General features: G+C 43.8%; 1 protein-coding gene across 8 annotated transcripts in view; it reads right to left on the bottom strand.

Moving 5' to 3' along the window:
- HYDIN (HYDIN axonemal central pair apparatus protein) overlaps positions 1-19442 on the bottom strand; it is a 335679-nt gene that overhangs the window by 99664 nt on the left and 216573 nt on the right. For all 8 annotated transcript variants that reach the window (XM_046683578.1, XM_046683582.1, XM_046683583.1 and 5 more), the window contains 10 exons: positions 17717-17841; positions 13813-13940; positions 13270-13406; positions 12913-13040; positions 12566-12757; positions 12086-12235; positions 9124-9363; positions 4246-4414; positions 1502-1681; positions 848-1021 (listed from right to left, as the gene is read on the bottom strand). In XM_046683578.1, the coding sequence (XP_046539534.1) occupies positions 848-1021; positions 1502-1681; positions 4246-4414; positions 9124-9363; positions 12086-12235; positions 12566-12757; positions 12913-13040; positions 13270-13406; positions 13813-13940; positions 17717-17841 (1623 nt within the window). The remainder of the gene's footprint in view (positions 1-847; positions 1022-1501; positions 1682-4245; positions 4415-9123; positions 9364-12085; positions 12236-12565; positions 12758-12912; positions 13041-13269; positions 13407-13812; positions 13941-17716; positions 17842-19442) is intronic.

Here is a 19442-nt window from a genome sequence, read left to right as displayed (position 1 = left end):
GTCTTCAAGTTCCATCCATTTTGTAGCATGTGTCAGAATTTCCTTCCTTTTTAAGGCTGAATAATATCCCATTGTACCACATTTTGTTTATCCATTCATCTGTCAAACAGTGGGTTGTTTCTGCCTTTTGGCTATTGTGAATAAGGCTGCTTTGAACATGGGTGTACAAGACACTGTTTTTAATGGTGATGTAATTCACTGGATGAATGTACTATAGTTTAATTAACCAGTTCTCCATAATGAATGCTTCAATTGCTCCCAATTTTTTTTTTAAGATTTTATTTTTCCTTTTTCTTCCTAAAGCCTCCCAGTACATAGTTGTCTATTTTTAGTTGTGGGTCCTTCTAGTTGTGGCATGTGGGAAGCCGCCTCAGCGTGGCTTGATGAAAAGTGCCCTGTCTGCGCCCAGGATCCGAACTGGCAAAACCCTGGGCCGCCGAAGCGGAGTGTGCAAACTTAACCACTCGGCCACGGGGCCGGCCCTGTTCCCAATTTTGTATTATGGTAAACAATGCTGCAGTGAACATGCATGGACTTATTCGCACATATTTTTCCTCTCTCTTTTAAAATAATTTAATGTCTTGGATTTTTCTCTAATATTTTAATGTTTTTAGATGACAGAAGAAATATAAACTCAAGCAATTCAGAGATGTACTAAGAATGAGGTGTCCCCACTCTGTCTCTACTTCCGTATCTCTGAGGTTGGCAATTTAACAGTTCGAGGACAATCCTTTGGTATATAAATTTCAAATAAAAGAGTCTTTTATTACCTCAAAAATTACACGCGCAAACTTTGCCATAAACCCCAAAGGAGCAACACCCCCCCCCGCCCCGAGTTGTGGCGTACCTGACAAGGGTGTCCCATGGACAATGATGGCAATGCCTTTCCGGTTCTTGACCATGCGGCCTTCTGCAGAAATATCAATGCCCAGGTAGCGAGCGATCGCCTTGCTCGCTGGGTTGTTCTCTACTTCTCCAACTTCGTCTGTGGATTGGCTGTCAACACTCTGTATCTTGTCAGCTGCAAATTAAAAATATATCTGTGCGTGTGCGCATGTGCGTGCATGTGGACACACCCAGAAATCACACGGCTTCTGATGGAAATGGAAACAACTTTTTCTTTGTAACTGTTGTTGTTTTAAAATGACATGCAATCTGCTACAAATGTTGCTGCAGTCCTCGCCCCTCGCTGTGGTCTATGGGAGGGCCCTTTTGGTTAATAATTTATCTACAGCCACTAGAATTGAAAATACACACACTCTTTGACTCAGTTTCATTTTTGGGAATCTCTCCTGCTGAAAAACAATATTGGAAACTAGCTGAATTTGCAACATTAAGGGAAATGGCTAAGTAAGTGATGGCATACTCTTATTATAGAATTAACACCTAGTAGTGCTAGAAGGCACGGAGGATGCATTTTTTGAAGAAAGGAGAAAAGGCATGGAACAGTCTTCCCAATTCTGCTTAGAAGTGGTAACAAAACACTAAAATGCTTGGTTACTTTGAAACATTATTTTTTCCAGGCTGTCCTCATCCTCCTCTTCATCTAGGTAGAGCTTGGACTCAACGGTAGGGATGTGTCGCTCTTCCAGGTTGGATGTGACAGAGACCCCTTGGCTCAGTGAGGTTCTCTTTGTGCTGGCGGAGGTTCCCTGTTCCGATGAGGGCACATCGTCCTCTTCTGCCAGGGAGTGAAGGATGAAAACATATGGAAGAATTGGGAGGGGGCAAGAGAGATGGGGGCAGAAAAGGAAAGAGAGACAAGAAAGAGAATCGCTGAACTGATTACCATCGTCTTGGACCATCCGACTCAAATAAACAAGAACTGCAGTCAGTCAGCTGTTAAGAAGGTTCTCTGCCCAGTGTTTCTGTATTTTAACATTAACAGCCCCCCCCCCCCAATTATACATTTGCTCCAGAAAATTTGGAAAATTTAGAAGAGCAAAACATTACAAAATTCAGCTGTAAAAAGAGATAGTGATAATGTACAATTGAAATTTCACAATGTTGTAAACTTTTATGACCCCAATGAAAAAAAAAAAAGAGAGCTAGAGATAGATAAAGAAATGGTGACAGAGGAATTGCAGCTTAATTTTATGATACCAGGACAGGAGAGCTGCAACCTCTCAGATTTTTAATTTTTCAAAACTGAACTTGGGATCATACTGTCCATACCAATTTGTAGCCTGCTTTCCCTCCTTAATTTATCGTGGACCTTTCCCCCTGTCATTGTTAAGCACATCCATCCTTTTGTCTGCCCAGCACCCTCCTCACTGCTCCGCTCCACAGAGTTTTGGGGTGGGTGTCAGGCTGTGATTGTATAAGATGACCCCCCTGTACCTCAGGGCCAAGACTTTCCTTTTGTTTAGAGAATTTAGATTTGAGCCAGAGAGGTTGCAGCTGTCCTGTGAATGATGCTGGCCTGACTCGGGCTGCTGGTCCTCCCCGGATGTGGTGAGGGAGGCAGAGGACGGTCTGCAGCAATGAACTCAGAGCAAGCAGATGCTCAGAGAAGCATCTGGTGAGCAGCAGCATGTGCGCCTTCCTGGGTTCCCACTGGACCCTTGGATCTTGGCTCTAGACTACCTTTCAATGGGCCGAATGAAAAAAGAGACCCACAACTGTGGTGTGTGAGGACAAGGACAAAAAAATGGAGATGAGAGCAACAGGGTCCTTCCTGAGTTTAAATGTCCAAACCCCCACCGCTTCCTGACTGTGGGCTCTCAAAGACAGGGGCTTGTTTCATTGATCTTTTTTCCAGCATTTCAGCCCAGTGCTTGGAACACAGTGGGTGCTTTCTATGGGCTTAAAGGGTTCCCCTAAAATTCACATGCTGAAGTCCTAACTCCCCAGTACCTCAGAATGAGACTGTATTTGTAGATAGGGCCTTTAAAGAGATAATTAAGATACAAGGAGGTCATGCGGGTGTCCTAATCCACCCAAAGGCCAATATGACTGCTGTTCTTATAAGAAGAGATTAGGACACAGACACACATGGAGGGAAGAAAACGTGAACACAGGGGGAAGACAGCCATCCACAAGCCCAGGAGAGAGGTTCAGAAGAAAACAACCCTGCTGACCCTTGATCTTGGACTTCTAGCCTCCAGAATTGTGAGAAAATAAATTTCTGTTGGCTCAGCCACCCAGTCTGTGGTATTTGTGATGGCAGTTCTAGCAAACTAATAGTGTTCAACGAGCATGATCAGGAGACGGGGGGCAGGGGCAGCCTTCTTCTCTCATCTCTTTTAGGGCAAACCAGTACCTCTGTCTAGCCTCCCTGAGAGACAAGACAGGCCCAAGGGCAGGAGAAATGAACTCCACTCAATTTATTCCTTCACTCTTACAGCACATATGTATTGGGCACTATGATGTATCAGGTGTTGTTCCATGCACTGGGCTTACAAGTAAGGAATATGTGGTCACTGCCTTTATGGGGGCTTCTTGTGGGGGGAGACAGATTTGAAGAAAACAATTAGACATGTGATGACTGTTACAGAGAAGAAGAGAGCAAGTAAGAACAAGGAGGGTGCCTTTCCAGGGTGAGGGCACAGAGAAGCAGGACACACATCACGACAAGCCACACAGTCCTACAGGTCATCAAGGAACCTTGATGCTCAAGTGTGTCCAAGGGGGTCCCTGGGTGGATGACGGGATAACTCAGGGATGCTGGGCCAGATTATGAGAACACAGTCCAGCTTTGCGATTGAGGTCTGGCCTTGAGGACCGTGGAGGGCCACCTCTCCCATCCTTACCTCTCTTAGGACACCAATTTCTACTGTGCATGACCTACTACTTTGCATGTACCTAGGCACATGCTTGGAGGCTGTGGAGTATCGTGGTTACCGTCATGGACTCTGAAGTCAGAGAGACCTGGACTTAAATCCCGATTCTGCCCCTTAAAACTGTGGACCTGGCCTCTCAGTGCTTCATTTCTCATCTGTATGTGTAAAGCCCTCAGCACAGGGTTTGGTATCTAGCAAATGTTCTTCTATATCTGTGTTAGCTGTTTTTAGGTCTTAACTCCCCACTAGACTCTAGTGAGAGCAGAATGTGTCTCACTGTCCGCATCCATACAATGGGGATATCAGGACCATTTTGTAAAGGTTAGAAATGAAACATGAAAGGCACCTAGCACCTGCCTGTCACCTGGCAGGTGCTCAGGAACTGGCAGATCTCCCAGCAGAGATAATTCAAAGAAGCTAGGGCCGCAGCTGGAGCCAGGGGCTCTCCGCCTTGAGTTCTCACCGTTCTCCTGTGCCAGATATTCCAGATATTTCGCCTTCATCTGCTCCTCTTTTGACCGCTTCACCTCCTTATAGTACTCGTACACCTCCAGGGGCAGCGTCTCCCCCGGAATGCGGGGAGGCAGCAGCAGGGTGTTGTAGGAATCATAGCCCTTCAGAGTTCGCAAGATCTGCTCAAGGAGAAGGGAAACTGCTGTTGGTCTCACTGGAAGCTTCCTCCCCACAGCCCTGGGTGGATCTGCTCATCCCTCTTGCAAAACCCCTGCCCCTGCCTAAGGCTTGGGTGTGCACAAAGGGCGGGGTTCTTGGGAGAGGCTAAAATGGAAAGCTGAGCCTGAATCTGAGGATATGGGGGTCTTCGTTTTGCCCCATTTGACCCTGGGCATTTCACACATGGAAGAGAATTTTCTCCTTGTTTTAAAAAAAACATATATTGGTTTTATTTTGTTTTTTTTCCATTGACAAAAGCACAGAACTCCATTATCCACTTTGAGTGACATGTTCTTAGAAAATATTGTGGTTGACAATATTAAACTGGATAAGGTGGTTGTCTCATAAACAGAGGATCCAGGGGGAAACATATAAAATGGTATTAAGTATGTGTGTGTGTGTGCATGTGTGTGTGTGGAGATGGGGTGGGGTGGAGAGAGAATGTATATTAGGGTTGTCAGATGAAATATGGGATGCCCAGTTAAATCTGAATTTCAGATAAACAACAAATAATTTTTCTAGTCTAAACATGTTCCATGTTGTTTATCTGAAATTCAAATTTAATTGGGCAAGCTGTTTTTCTTTCTTCTAAATTTGGCAATCCTAGTATGTATGTATATTTATAAACCATGGTAAAATAAAGTCCTAGAAAGCAATTACTTCCTATAAGACCTAATTTATTGGTGTGAAATGTCTGTTCTGTTAGGTAACCCTTCTCCAGGATCACCATTTTTTGTTGTTTGAAAAGCACTACTAATAAGCTCATTCTAAAATTTATATGGAAGAACAAAGGGCTGGGAATAGTTAAAACGCTAATAAAGAGTAAAGAGAGAAGATTGCCTTACTAGATATCAGAGCTTATGAAGCTAGAGTAATAGAGTGGTATTGATGTCAGGATGACAAACTGACCAATGAAATCAGAGAGAGAGCTTGGAATGGACCCATTCATAAATGGAGTGTTGACATAGGACAGAGGTGGCACGGCAGATTAGTGGGTAAAGGAAGGAATATTCCAAACACTGGTTGATGCAGAAACACAAAGGTCTGGGCAACTTGCTTAAATTGGGGCAACTCTAAAGAGGCAAGCCAGGTCCACAGCTTCCTGTGGGATCAGCTATAGTCTCTGTTGCAATCTCATCACAGTTCATCTTCTCTCTCTGCCCAGTTCTACGTTCCTTATTCTTCACAAGTGTTGTTCCTGAGAGTGCTCCTTAATAACCCCTCTGCATGCAAGTCTTGGAGTCTTAGATTCTGCTTTCCACTGAAACTGACCCACAACAGGGGGTGCTGTGCCAACATAAGCCATCGAGCATTTCAAAAAGACCTCATGAAAATACTCCCTTCCAGAGGGATGGAATCCCATCCTGAGAAAAACGTCTGGATGCAGAATCCAAATTGGGCAGAGCATAAACACTGAAGGTAAAGAAGACAGAAGGTTCGAGGGCCGAATTTGGGGAGGTCCAGAGGAAGCAGAACCACCTTAGCTAAGGCATTCCGAAATTCCTGACCCACAGAAAACATAAGATAACAAATGTTTACTGCTTTAAGTTGCTAAGCATGGGGGTACTTTGTTTTGCTGCAATAGATACCTGGTAAGCAATAGATAACCAAGCATCAGACTTCATGAACAGTAAAACCTTAAGAGAAAACAGTGGAGCAACGCGTTTAAGATATTCAAGTGCCGAAAATGTGAGCCAAGGATATTGTTCCAATCAAACTGATAAAGGATAAAAGCCACAGATAAACAGTTACAAACATGTGCGTCCTCAGGGAGTATTGTTTCCATGATCCCTTCCTGATGAATCCACTAGAGAATGAGCTTCAAACATCCCAGTAGCGATTGGAGAAGTTTTAGCTTTATACGTTTAAGTGTAGAACTAAGACTAAATGATGGAAATTTGGTTCTCTCATCTTAATATTGGAAACTCTGACACTATAGAAATAGTACAGGAAGCGAGACATGGAGGAAGTGTACGTGAGACGATTACCCTGTAGGCATTAACTGGAAGCAAAAGAATATCATTTTATACCAAAGGGTGATGGGGAGAGGGAAAAAGAGATTACTAGCTAATTTCATTATTGTTCATAGTAGGGAACTAAGAGGTAGTTTCTAAAAGGTAGGGTACTATGGGTATTAGGTAAAAGTGTAGTTCATACAGCTCAGCCTCAAGGTACGAGAGCAGGTTAGAGATAGTAAAAATGGACCTAGATCAATTGATGGAACAGAATAGAGATCCCAGAAATAGACCCAAATAAATACAGTCAACTGATCTTCGACAAGAAGCAAATCAAATAAAATGAGCAAAGAAAGTTTTTTTCAATACATGGTGCTGGAACTGAACATTCACGTGCAAAAAAAAAAAAAACCTCCATCTAGACAGATCTTACAACCTTCATAAAAATTAAGGCAAAATGGATCATAAACCTAAATAAAAAACATAAAACTATAAAGTTCCTAGAAGATAACAAAATAAAATTGAGATGACCTAGGGTATGGTGATGACTTTTTGTACACAACACCAAAGGCATTGTCGTTGAAAAAAGTAACTGATAAGCTGGACTTCACTAACATTAAAAACTTCTGCTCTGCAAAAGACAATGTCAAGAGAATGAGAAGACAAGCCACAGAGTGGGAGAAAATATTTGCAAAAGACACATCTGATAAAGGACCATTATTCAAAATACGTAAAGAACTCTTAAAAACTCAACAATAGGGGCCAGCCTCGTGGCCGAGTGGTTAAGTTCGTGCGCTCTGCTTCAGCAGCCCATGGTTTCGCCGGTTCGGATCCTGGCGTGGACATGGCACTGCTCATCAGGCTATGTTGAGGCGGCATCCCACATGCCACAACTAGAAGGACCCACAACTAAAATATACAGCTATGTACTGCGGGGAAAAGCAAAAAAAAAAAAAAAAAAAAATATTGGCCACAGTTGTTAGCTCAGGTGCCAATCTTTAAAAAAAAGCATATGAATAAATGCTCCACATCATATGTCATTAGGGAAATCCACATTAAAACAACCATAAGAATCCACTATGTACCTATTAGAATGGCCAAATCCAAAACACTGACAATATCGAATGCTGGTGAGGATGAGGAGCAACAAGAACTCTCATTTATTGCTGGTGGGAATGCAAAACGCCACAACCACTTTGGAAGAAAATTTGGCAGTTTCCTACGAAACTAAACATATCTTATCATATAATCCAATAATCACGTTCCTTGGTTTTTACCCAAAAGAGTCAAAAACTTATGCCCATACAAAAACCTGCACACTGATGTTTATAGCAGCTTTGCTCATACTTGCCAAAACTCGGAAACAACCAAGATGTCCTTCAGTAGGTGAATGGATAAATAAACTGTGGTATGTCCAGACAATGGAATATTATTCAGCACTAAAAATAAATGAGCTATCAAGCCATGAAAAGACATAGAAGAACCTTAAATGCATATTACTAAGTGAAAGAAGCCAATCTGAAGAGGCTATATAATGTCTGATTGCGACAACATGACATTCTGGAAAAGGCCAAACTATGGAGACAGTAAAAAGATCAGTAGTTGCCAGAGGTCGGGAGGAGGGAGGAATGAATAGACTGAGTACAGAGGACTTTTAGGGCAGTGAAAATACTCTGTATGATACCATAATGATGGGTACATGTCATTATACATTTGTCAAAACTCATAGAATGTACAACACCAAGTGAACTCTAATGTAAACTATGGACTTTAAGTGATTATGATGTGTCAATGTAGGCTCATCGATTGTAGCAAATGTACCATTCTAGTAGAGGATGTTGATAATGGGGGAGGCTATGCATGTGTCGAGGTAAGGGGTCTATGGGAAATCTCTGTACCTTCCCCTCGGTTTTGCTGTGAACCTAAAACTGCTCTAAAAAAATGAAGTTAAGAAAAAAGGGACATGGAGGAGTAATTGGAAAACATGCAGCCCAGAACAAACAGGGAAAAAGGGCAGATTTAAGCCCTAACATAATTACATTAAATGTAAATGGTCTAAATATACTAATTAAAGACAGAGACTGCCAGAGTGTATTAAAAAATGAGTGAATTATAGGCTGTCTACAAGAAACTCACTTCAAATATAGTGACTGTGGCATATATTCTTTCTTGTTTTTTGCTGGGAAATATTTGCCCTGAGCTAACATCTGTTGCCAATCTTCCTCTCTCTCTTTTTTTTTCCCTCCCCAAAGCCCCAGTACCTAGTTGTATGTTCTATTTGTAAGTTCTTCTAGTTTTTCTATGTGAGCCACCACCACAGCATGGCTACTGACAGATGAGAGATGTGGTTCCATGCCTGGGAAATGAACCCGGACTGCAGAAGCAGAGTGTGCTGAAATTTAACCATTAGTCCATCAGGGCTGGCTCTGCATGTATTCTTTACTGTTTGAATTTTAACCATGAGCATGTATTGGTTTTTCAATGAGATGTTTAAAATGTATAATGAGATCACAAAGAAGCAATGAATTCTGCTCAGCGCAAGGAAAGTAGGTCAGGAAAGGCTACTGCACGATCTTTAAATTGATGAGGAAGGGTTCAAGGGGAAGAAGAGGCCAAGGTCAGGAGGAGGTTGTCCATGCAGAGAGAAGAGCTTGAGCACGTGGCGGGGCCCAGCATGGGTAGGAAGATGGAGCTTGGTTTTGGTCTCCGCTCACCTTCTCTTCTATGAGATATTGCTGGTCAAATTCTAAGGAGTAAAACTCGATGGGAAAGTCGCAGGGATTCTTCACCACCACCTCGGCCTCATCTCCAGGTGCACAAGGCAGCAGTGGCCCCAGCTCCAGAAATGAAGGAATAAATTCCAAGCGTGGCTCTAGACCTTTCCCCTGCACCAGCAGCGTAAGCTTCTGAGTACTCTGGGCAATCAGGAAAACCAGGGTTTGGCTGTAGAATTTCTGGAAAATGTAAAAACCAAACAAGCATCTGAATTTTTTTTCTGTTGCATGCCGTGTAAAACTGGAAACTACTAGGGAGACAAAATTGATCCTATTTTGATTAAGAGGGAAAATTTTTCTTACAAAATTGCATGGGAGCAATTTGTATTACCCTACTAATACAGTGTATCTAGCGTCCCAGGCACCGTACCAAGTGCTTCATCACGTGTGGAAGGCCCTCTGAGTGCTATGCTCATAGCCCTTAGACCCTCCAATGTGCTCAGATGTCCACTGCCACCATCTGCACCTCTGGGCTCTCATTTCATGGGCCCTGCTGCTCACGGGCAGGCAGGGCAGGGCAGAAGTGCTGGGGAAATAACATTCTGGGAGCAGTCCTCAAACAATGACTCTTGGGAGTTCCCAAATAAATACCCTAGGTGCCTCGCTCCCGGGAAGGGATAATTCTGAACTGTGTATTTTGTCTGTTTCCTCCGAGTTTTCCAAGGGGATTAAGCTGCAGTCTCCGAGGCAGCTGGCTCACTGCACACCCTATTAGCTGCCCTCTTTTCCCTTATCACCTTCTACTTCTCTACCGCTCTTCCCTACTCTTCCCAAATAAACTGCTTGCGCTCAAATCCTTGTCTCCAGGTCTGTTTCTTGGAGAATTTGAATTAGCATATTTCCATTATTTGAAGATACAGTTAAGCAGTGGGTCAGGGATGACCAGCTAGGGCATTCCGTTCATCCGATACAATTAGAATCTGAATACAGTTGATAGTGATACCAACTACCCTAATCTGGTTTCACTGGGGAACCCATTAAAAATGTGGATTCGCAGGCCCCATCACTAGAGATCCTGACTTGGCAGAGGCAGGGTAAGGGCTGGAGAGTCTGCATTTTTAGCCAGATGCCCACGTTGTTCTCACACTGTTGGGCTTACGGCTTGGATTTGGAGGCCAGGACTGGCTTTGTGATTTGAAGAGCTCCTAACCATCTTAGCTCAAAGGGGAAAATCAGATGGATGGAATGTGTATGGACATACATACATGTACAGAGAAGTATTTATTGTTGGAAACTCTAAGAGAATGAATTATGGGCTAGCAGGGTTTTCTATACAGTTCTGGGCTTAGCACCTTATGACTCAAACTTCCATATTTTAATTGTTTTTCTTATGGAACTATTTCTAAAACATTTTGTTCCTTTTTCTTGTTTTCTAACACAGAGTATTCGGAACACATTAAAATGTCTAAGAGTCACGAGCGTGGGCATCGGTGATTTCTCTGTGCTGCTGTTGGAGACAAAGGTGTGGAGTGTATGGATTGCAAGGCTAACAAACTCCTTGTATACAGCCAATACATTCCTCTCCCAATTGGTGGGGAAACATTTTATTAACTTTGACCACTTCCAACTCAACATTTATTGAACTGGATAAATCTATTCTTTTTTTACTGTCATTTCCCTTATTCAGTAAAACATCCGAAATCTTGAGTAAACTCCCTGACAGTCTTAGGACTCTCTAAGAACGACAAACATATTAATCCTCTTTTCTTCCAAAAGAGTTGGGGAGATTTTGATAATGATAGAAACACAAGCTTTATTTTAGAATCAGACATGAAGTCATTCACTTTTCTTCTTTTTCACTACAGATTCTTAAGCATTTCCTCAAAGCTATTACCAGGAAAATGGGAGTTAACTAACATAGGTATTCTATAAAACTCGCATCAATTGTTTTCTTTTAAAAGAACAGAGTGGAGAAAAATATCTCCGAAATGCCTTAGGCTTTGAGCAAAAATCTTTACAGTTAACCTCTTGGGATCCTCTCTGGTTCTAGGATTTTATTATTTTTACCACGTTCTTTGTTAGGAGTAGCTTTGTGTTGATAGTGTTCACAAAAGAAACATTTGTGAGGCCCAGGGAGTGCGTCTCCCAGGAAGCACCTATTATTATCACAAGTACTAATGATAATAGTAAATAGTTGTTGAGATACTTACTACATACAGAGCGGTATGCTGTGAATTTTATTCATATTAATTCATTTAATTTTCAAAATGACCTTGTGAGGAGCTATCGCAGGTTGGTAATGTCTTACCTGAAACCCTAGAGGCCAGGTGCTTTCAAATTCAGATTTTAAAAAGGTAAACACAGTGCCTGCACCCTATGTCACATAACATCCTCAGTAGGGTCTGGGGTGGTCCCCTGAAATCAAACACATTAATATTTCTGCCGTCGCAATGTTGGACTCTGCAAACTGAGTGGCATAAATAAAGGTTAAGTAGTCTCGTGTCAGTCCAGATGAGGTTTTTCTGCCAAATGAGTTTGGGTCTGAAACTTACGAAATTTTTTTCCAGCTTTTGGAGCTTATTGGATTTTAGAATTGCAATAAGGGATTTTCGACAAGTGATATTATTATTTTTCATTTTATCGACGAGCAAACTGAGGTTTAGCGAGGCTAAAGGAATTTGCTCAAAGCCATGCAGCCTCTAAGTGCAGAGGCAGAAGGCCACTAACCCAGGTCTGCTGATGAAAGTCAGTGTGTTAGACAGATCTGCTGGTCCCAGGCCTGGTGCTCTTAACCACCAGGCCACACATCTCCTATGTGAACCAGAAACACTTGATGTCATAATCAGAATAGTGAGGTACAGGTCACTCAAGGATTCCCTGGAACCCAATCAAGCATGGAGTTTGAGTACAGCCCAAAGAGATCCAGAGAGTCTGAATGAAATCACATTTCTTTAAATCTTACCTCTTCTTTGGGCATGAATTTCACTTGCACATTGGACCTCTCACCAGGATCCAAGACTCCAGAAGTGGGCTGGATTTCAAAGATTTGTGCCGTTTGTTTGAATTCAGAACGTAGTTTCCATCTTAAGTAACTTGGCATGTGTTTCTCCAGCTGGTTAGTAAATATTAGACAATTAGATAATCCTCTGTGGAAAATGGATTTATTTCATCCTCCATTCACTCAACCTACATTTACTGAGTACGTCCCAGGTGTCAGGGACAGATACCAGTGGTACAAAGATGAATAAGACATTCGCCAGACAGCATGGCCCGAAGGGTCCTTGAGTGGTGGGCGAAGGGCCTAGATTTTACTCAGAGGCAATGGCTATCACTGAACGTCTTTGAGCAGGAGAGTGAAATGATGAGAGCAGAGGCCTAGAATTACAAATCTGGCTGAAATGGAAATGGAAAAAAGGGGACCAGTGGCCCACAATTCATTTACCTTGTTAACTGGCTTCTGGCTGAGGACAAACCATTCACAAGGGACTTGGAGATGATTGGAAAGCTGAATAGTTTCCACGAGGCACTGTCCACACTGAATTGTGGCAAACTCCACTTTTCCACATGACAGTGTCATAGTGGGAATGGTCACCGTGGCTTGGAGACGGATGTAAACTGTTGGCCCTCCAACTACCTAGAGTGGGCATCAAATTGCTGTTACCATGTGGCATGGGGTTGGGGGGAAGGGTCATGGCTCTGAAATAGTAACCGGATCATCCCACGGGTGATCGGCAAGCAGAGCTGGAAGCTGGGGAGCATCAGCTGGGCCCAGCAGTGCATCTTTCTTACCTTGATGGGCAGAAAGACCTCTTTGTTTCCAACAGAAAGACTGACCCCTTGTGGGTCAAATCTCACTTCAAATGTTTCTGTTTCACAGTAAGGTAGGCTCTTCACCCGATCTAGCTCAGTACTGAAGCCTGGACCAAAACAAACAAAATTCTTTGTGGGAGAGAGAAGTAGCAAACAGTAGCTCCAGATGGAGCCCCTCTAGGGCAGGACGACCCTTCAAAGTATCAAACAACGGCCCAACAGTTCTTCTGGCTGATCCCTGGAGAGGCATGAACACTCCTCCAGAAGGACGGTACAGATGGGCACCTTGTTAGAAATGACAAATTGCAACAGGAAAGGGTCTCCCAGCCTGGTTACCTGTGTCATGAAGGACACGCTTTTCTGCATGGAAGGACACTGGGAAGTGACTGGTGTTGGTGATCTTGATGATGTGGGTTCGGACGTCACCAAGGATGATGTAGCCAAAGTCCAGAATATACTCTGGCAGCTGGACTCTGAAATGGTTAACAAGATCTCCTTACCGGTCACTTTTCCACTTCGCTTCTATCTCCTGTGCAAGGTTCTATTCTCCTGAGTGTAGAACAACCACTTTCCAGAATAGAGACTAGGAACAAGATTCTTGGCCCAGAAGCCCACCCTGCTGTTTCAGTCATTATCTCAAACACATTCAGTGTGGGCCCTCAGGGGCCCTCAGGGACCTGTCCATTAGACAAGGCTGGAGTTTTCTGATTTTAAGAGGCAGAGACCTGCCTGGCTGGCTGGATGCTAGAGAATGGCAGGTCTGTGAGGTGAGTGGATTTCACTCCTAGACCATCGACTATGAACTCAGGGCAGCTCCGGTGGGCAGCACAGCTTGCTCCGCTACACTCCGAAACAAACACAACACGGAAGGGCACTCACTTGGCCAGTTTGTGGCGACTCCGAAGCCTGAAGTCATCCCCGGAGTCAGGGATAACTGTCTTCTGATGTTCTATGGCATAGTCCTGGACTATAAGTCTCTCTACTTCCATCTGGAGCTGAGCACTTAACTGCAGCAAGAGAGAAGAGCAAGTGAGCAAATTCTTCTAGAACATGCATTCTCAACGGGGGCCATATCACTTAAAGGGGCAAAAATTGCTTCACGGAACGGGGGGCGCAAAAATCTTAGATATTACAATGGTTTGTGGTCCTCCAAAGGGCCACAGCACATAAACAGATATACAGCATATTTGTGGTATTAAAATTTTCATGCGGGGGGGTGTGCCAGCCTGGTTGTGTCGTGGTTAAGTTTGTGCACTGTACTTTGGTGGCCTGGGGTTTGCAGGTTTGGATCCTGGGCACAGACCTAGCGCAGCTTGTCAGGTTGTGCTGTGGTGGCATCCCACATAAAACAGAGGAAGATTGGCACAGATGTTAGCTCAGCAACAATCTTCCTCAAGCAAAAAGAGGAAGATTGGCAACAGATGTTAACTCAGGGCCAATCTTCCTCACAAAAAAAAGAAAGAAAATAAAAGAAAAATTTTCATGGTGGGATAAGATGGGGTAAATGCACCGGTACATCTATACCATGGAATACTACTCAGCAATAAAAAGGAACAAACTGTTGATGTTGATGAATTTCAAGGGCATTATGCTGAATGAGAAAAGCCAATCTCAAAAGATTACATACCGTATGATTCCATTTATGTAATAATCTTGAAATAGAAGTAAAGAGATGGAGAACTATAGTGGTTGCTAGGGGTAAGGGATGGGGAGATTGGAGGCACCTATAAAGGAGTAGCATCTAAGGGCAAATACAAATTAAAAATAAGAGGCTTAATTCTCCCTGTTGAAAATAAGGGAAGAGACTTCTCCTTGCTCCATTTTCTTAGAGCATTTGCTTTAGAAAGCTTGTAAGTGCCTTCTCTGTCTCTTTGAAACCTATATAAATCTTTTTAAAGGTTAAATAAGCCTCTTGTCCGCTTACAACCCTGTGTCTTTCTCAAGTGGCGCTCTTGAGTGTCTTTCTCAAGGACCTGGGAACCATCTCTTTGAAATGGAATCATCAAGGAAGATAGAGCCCCATCTCCAAGTGTCTGGGGGGCTGGGGTAGGAGCCTGACTTTAGAGGTCCCTGTCATAAAAACAGGAAATGTTTGGTTTTCCTTTGGATAAAGCCAATTAGCTAACACAGATGGCCACCCCAATTACGATGTGAATTCAGGATGAACTATGCGTGACAAATGGTGCTGTCAAGTCCTGTCACTTGAGGACTAGTTATAGCTCTTCCTTAAGGACTAGTTAGTGTTTACCTTGAGAATATGTATGCAATGGGTCGTATCTACTGAGGTATATAAAAGGCCAAGATTTCTTTCTGTCTTTGTGATCTCTTCACAGGACTGCCCGTGACACAGATAACATTCTGGTTTAATACTTTATCAGTAATAAAATTGTTTTCTTTCTCTTCTACTTTTGCAGAGAGATTTTTTCTGGGTCGGAAGGAGATTTTTGTTTTTAATTTTATTTCTCCAACAAGCACAAGGGATCCTTATGGTGATGGAACAGTTCTGTATCTTAATTGTCGTGGTGGTTACACAAAGCTACATACGTGAAAATATTGCACAGAACCACACACACAGACACACAGACACACACATGTGCATGCAACACTGTCGAAATCTGAACGAGCTCTGTGGCTTGTACCAACGTCAATTTCCTGTTTTGATTTTGTACTATAGTTAGGTAAGATGTTGCCATTGGGAAAAACATTTTTTTGCAACTTCCTGTGACTCTATAACTACTTCAAAATAAAAAGTTAGAAAACTTAATATCAAACTATTCAAAGAGATTACATTTTATATACTATAAAAATATTTTATGAGGTATTAGGAAAAATATGTCTTGGAGGAGGGTGATAGTGAAAAAACGTTGAGAAATATTGTTCTAGCAGGTCCAAACCTTAAGTCCAGGGCCAAGCAGGGAAGGTTAATGTGTGAAGTGGCCCATGACGGGACAACAGGGAGCAGCGGGAACTGCGACAAACTGGGAGAGGAGCATGCCTCACCCACAAGTGTTTCCAGTCATCTAGATTCCGGAACAGCAAAGCTGATGCTACACTTGGCCTCTGAGCCACTAACTGTGGACCCCTGCCTCATGCAGGAGGACTAGCTCCCGCTGCCTGTGCCATCACATCCTCAGAAACCCCACCCCAGGTCCACTGCCAGAGACAGCTGTGCTGAGGCTCTGAAGCGGAGCCTCCTGGGAACGTGGTTAGCAGGGTGGAGACGCTGCTGCCCCTCACGGACAGAAGAGGGCAGAGGTCTTAGGAGTTGGACAGGCCCGATTCAAATCCTAGCCCTGCAGCCTGCCTTGGGATGTGCACTTCCCTTCTATGAGTTCTGGAAAACTGTAAAATTAAGACAATAATGGCACCAGAAAATGCGCCCCCCCACCCGGCCCCATTGTGGGAGGAGTTAATGAAACAATAACGCAGGTCAATAGTGTGGCACAGGCCGAGCGTGAGAGTTCAATACACAGTAACTGGTGTTATCAATTATGATCATCCTTGGAGCTAAGGGTTCCTTTCAGCATCTGCAAAACAAGTCATTGCTGGTGGCCTTTGGGGCTCCCTGTCTCCCCCACAACACCATTCTTTCCCATTTTAGAACCCCCTCTTAACCAGTCTAAGGGTTCTCTACCTACATATAATTCTTCCTTAGGACAACAGTCTCCTGTACATTCGCATTTTAAAAGAAGAGCACAGGGAGAAAGCGGACTTCATGGTCAGGAACAGACCGTTAAGAGACGAGTGTCAGGGAATGGCAAGGGACGACATTTTCGGATCTTGCTCTACATCCCACTGCAGGGGCAGCTTTTATTCACAAGCTGGGCCACTCCCTCCCTCAAGAGACCACCTCTTAGCATGGTTCCCAGCTGGGAGTCACCACACACTCCTGATTGTTCCAGAACCTCTTTGGCCGTCCATTTCCCTCAGTTAATTGCTGGGTACCTGAGGGCTCTGTGCTGAATGTACCCTCTTTCCTGCTCACTCAATACACTTCCCAAGGAATTTCACCACTTCCTGTGCCTACAATGACCATCTGATGACTCTCAGCCTACCCCTCTCCCCAGGTCCACAGTAGTGGTTCCAACTCCCTATTGGACGTCTCCACCTGGATGATGCACAGAAATCTCATGTGTAATAAGGACCATCTGAACTCATTTCCCTGCCTCCCTGTTCACCCTAAACTTGCGTCTCCTCCTGAGTTTCCTATCTCAGTGCCCCCTTTTAACTTTGTCATCCAAGCAAGACACTTGGAGGTCACCTCTTCCTCACCCCCACATCCAACCAATGCCTAATCGCTGACCATTCCACCTCTGGAATATTTCTTGAATTCGCTCAATTCCCCATACTCCCACTGTCATCCCCTTTGTTTACACCACCACCATCTCTCATCTAGAATTACTCCATCAGCTTTTTAAAACATTGATCTCACCACATCTACTCTCATCCCCGCCCCCAGCCCCCCAAGCCCCTGTCCTCTCAGAGCGCCTCGAGGCAGTCAGAGAGATCTTTTTAAGATGAAAGTCCATTACCCATGGCCCCACTTGAAGCACCCAGTGACTTCCTATTGCCCTCAGGATAAAGTTCAAAACCCTGAATAGGTTAGATGGCTGCTTGCCTCTTTAGGCTCCTCTTGGCTCCCTTACCTCCCCCCTTTTTTACTCTAGCTATATCTTTTTCTCCTTTCTGTTCCTTAGATATACCACATCCTTCTTGCTGCTGGGCCTTTGCACATACTATCCTTCTGCCACATTCATTCTGTGCAGAATGAGGCTACTCTTACCTCAGAAGATTCATCCTCAGGCATTTCCTCAGTTGGATCTAAGTGATCAAATGTTTCATACTTGTTGTACTCTTTTTCCAGGTTTTTTCTGGCCTGATTTAAGAAGGTTTCATACTTTTCATTTCCTGTGGGGGTTGGAAGGAGAGGGAAATCAGGATGGCTAGAAATATATGAATTATGCCTAAAACACAGACTCTCAGCTCAGGGTCAATAAAGAGAGAGGGGAAGTAAACTGTTTGATACTTCACTTCCAAAATTTTCTGCACTTCAGAGGGTGATGTAATTTGTGAGTGCGTTGAATTTGCATCAGAGACCTCACTGAGTTCAATGAGATTATGCTTTAATGAGCTACCAGCTAGTCCTCAAGAACTTGATGGCAGTAACGTCCTAAGTCACTTGTAGGGTGGCCAACTGGATCCCAGCTTACTTGGTGCTCTCTCAGTTCTAGCACTGACAGCTGCGTGACCTGGGAAACCCTTCCATGCTGGACAAACCCAGATGGCTGGCCACCCTTTGGGTTAGTCTTTATGTTTATTAAATCTCAATTAAGAAAAAGAATATATTTGGGTCAAGTTGCCTTCACTACAACTGAATAAGATATGATCCCCTGAATTAGGGAGGGTAGGCAATCGGTGGCAAGATTTCAGACACCCAAGCTCACCAGTAAGCTAGTGCAAATTCAAATGCTTGAGGAGCAAGGTCGGCAAAGAAACGAAGGTGCCTCCTATGAAACAATAGGCAGCGCTGAGACTGGGGCACAGAAGACCCAACTAGCGGTATTCAGATGTAAACTATTTTAAAGCCCTGTACCGCCCAAACCATGTCTACTGCCTTAAGGAGGCCAGTTGAGCACCCAGTTTTCAACCTTGTGGCGAAGGCTTTCCTTCCTGACAATTAGATGTGAAGTCGGACTAACCTCTCTGTCTGGCTGGAACTCTAGATGCTAGAGTGTGACACGGTCTTAGATTTAGTAATATTTGTGTCCATATTCTTAGGGAGCAGACCATTAGGATTTTTTTTTGTGAGGATGATTTTCCCTGAGCTAACATCTGTGCCAGTCTTCCTCTGCTTTGTATGTGGGATGCCTCCACGGAACGGCTGATGAGTGGCATAGGTGTGCATCCAGGATCCGAACCTGCGAACAGGGGCCGCTGAAATGGAGCGTGCAGAACTTCAACCACTTGGCCATGGGGCCGCCCTCAGACAATTAGGATGTAATAGATGATCATCAACAGGTGAGTTAGTGACTTTGGGGAATGGGGTGGGAAGAAAGGCCGAGATGTGAGGGCTTAGTCTGAAGCTGTTTAGGGAACGTGGATTTCAAGGAGCTTGGTATAAGGGATTCATGAAGCAGAGTGAGAAGTTTCTCTTGACTCTTTGTCCCGTACCCAAGGTCAGGAAGAAAGAACCAGAGAGAGTCTATGGCTAAAAGAGCTGTTCAGCTGAGTTTGGGGACTTACCAGACATAAATATTGTTGTACAGAGGCATGGCTCTGGGGGCCAGATGTTACCAGAAAAGCCTTGGCTAGGCATGTGGGCAGACAATTAATAACAGTCTAAATTAGCCTCCAAACTGTGTATTGCCAGAATAAGGGCTCAGAACCTTGGCTGCCTTTCTGTACAGTCTATATTTTGAAAATTGTACTCATTGCAGTAAATCAGCCTTCACCTTCTCAGTGGCCATCTGTGAGTGTGTTACTGGGAAAGGCCGACTCAGGAAGAGATT

Source organism: Equus quagga, chromosome 13 (assembly GCF_021613505.1).
Source record: "Equus quagga isolate Etosha38 chromosome 13, UCLA_HA_Equagga_1.0, whole genome shotgun sequence".
Lineage (NCBI taxonomy): Eukaryota > Metazoa > Chordata > Mammalia > Perissodactyla > Equidae > Equus > Equus quagga.
Note: the sequence above shows the minus strand (reverse complement) of the source record. Positions and strands in the feature narration are given on the sequence as shown.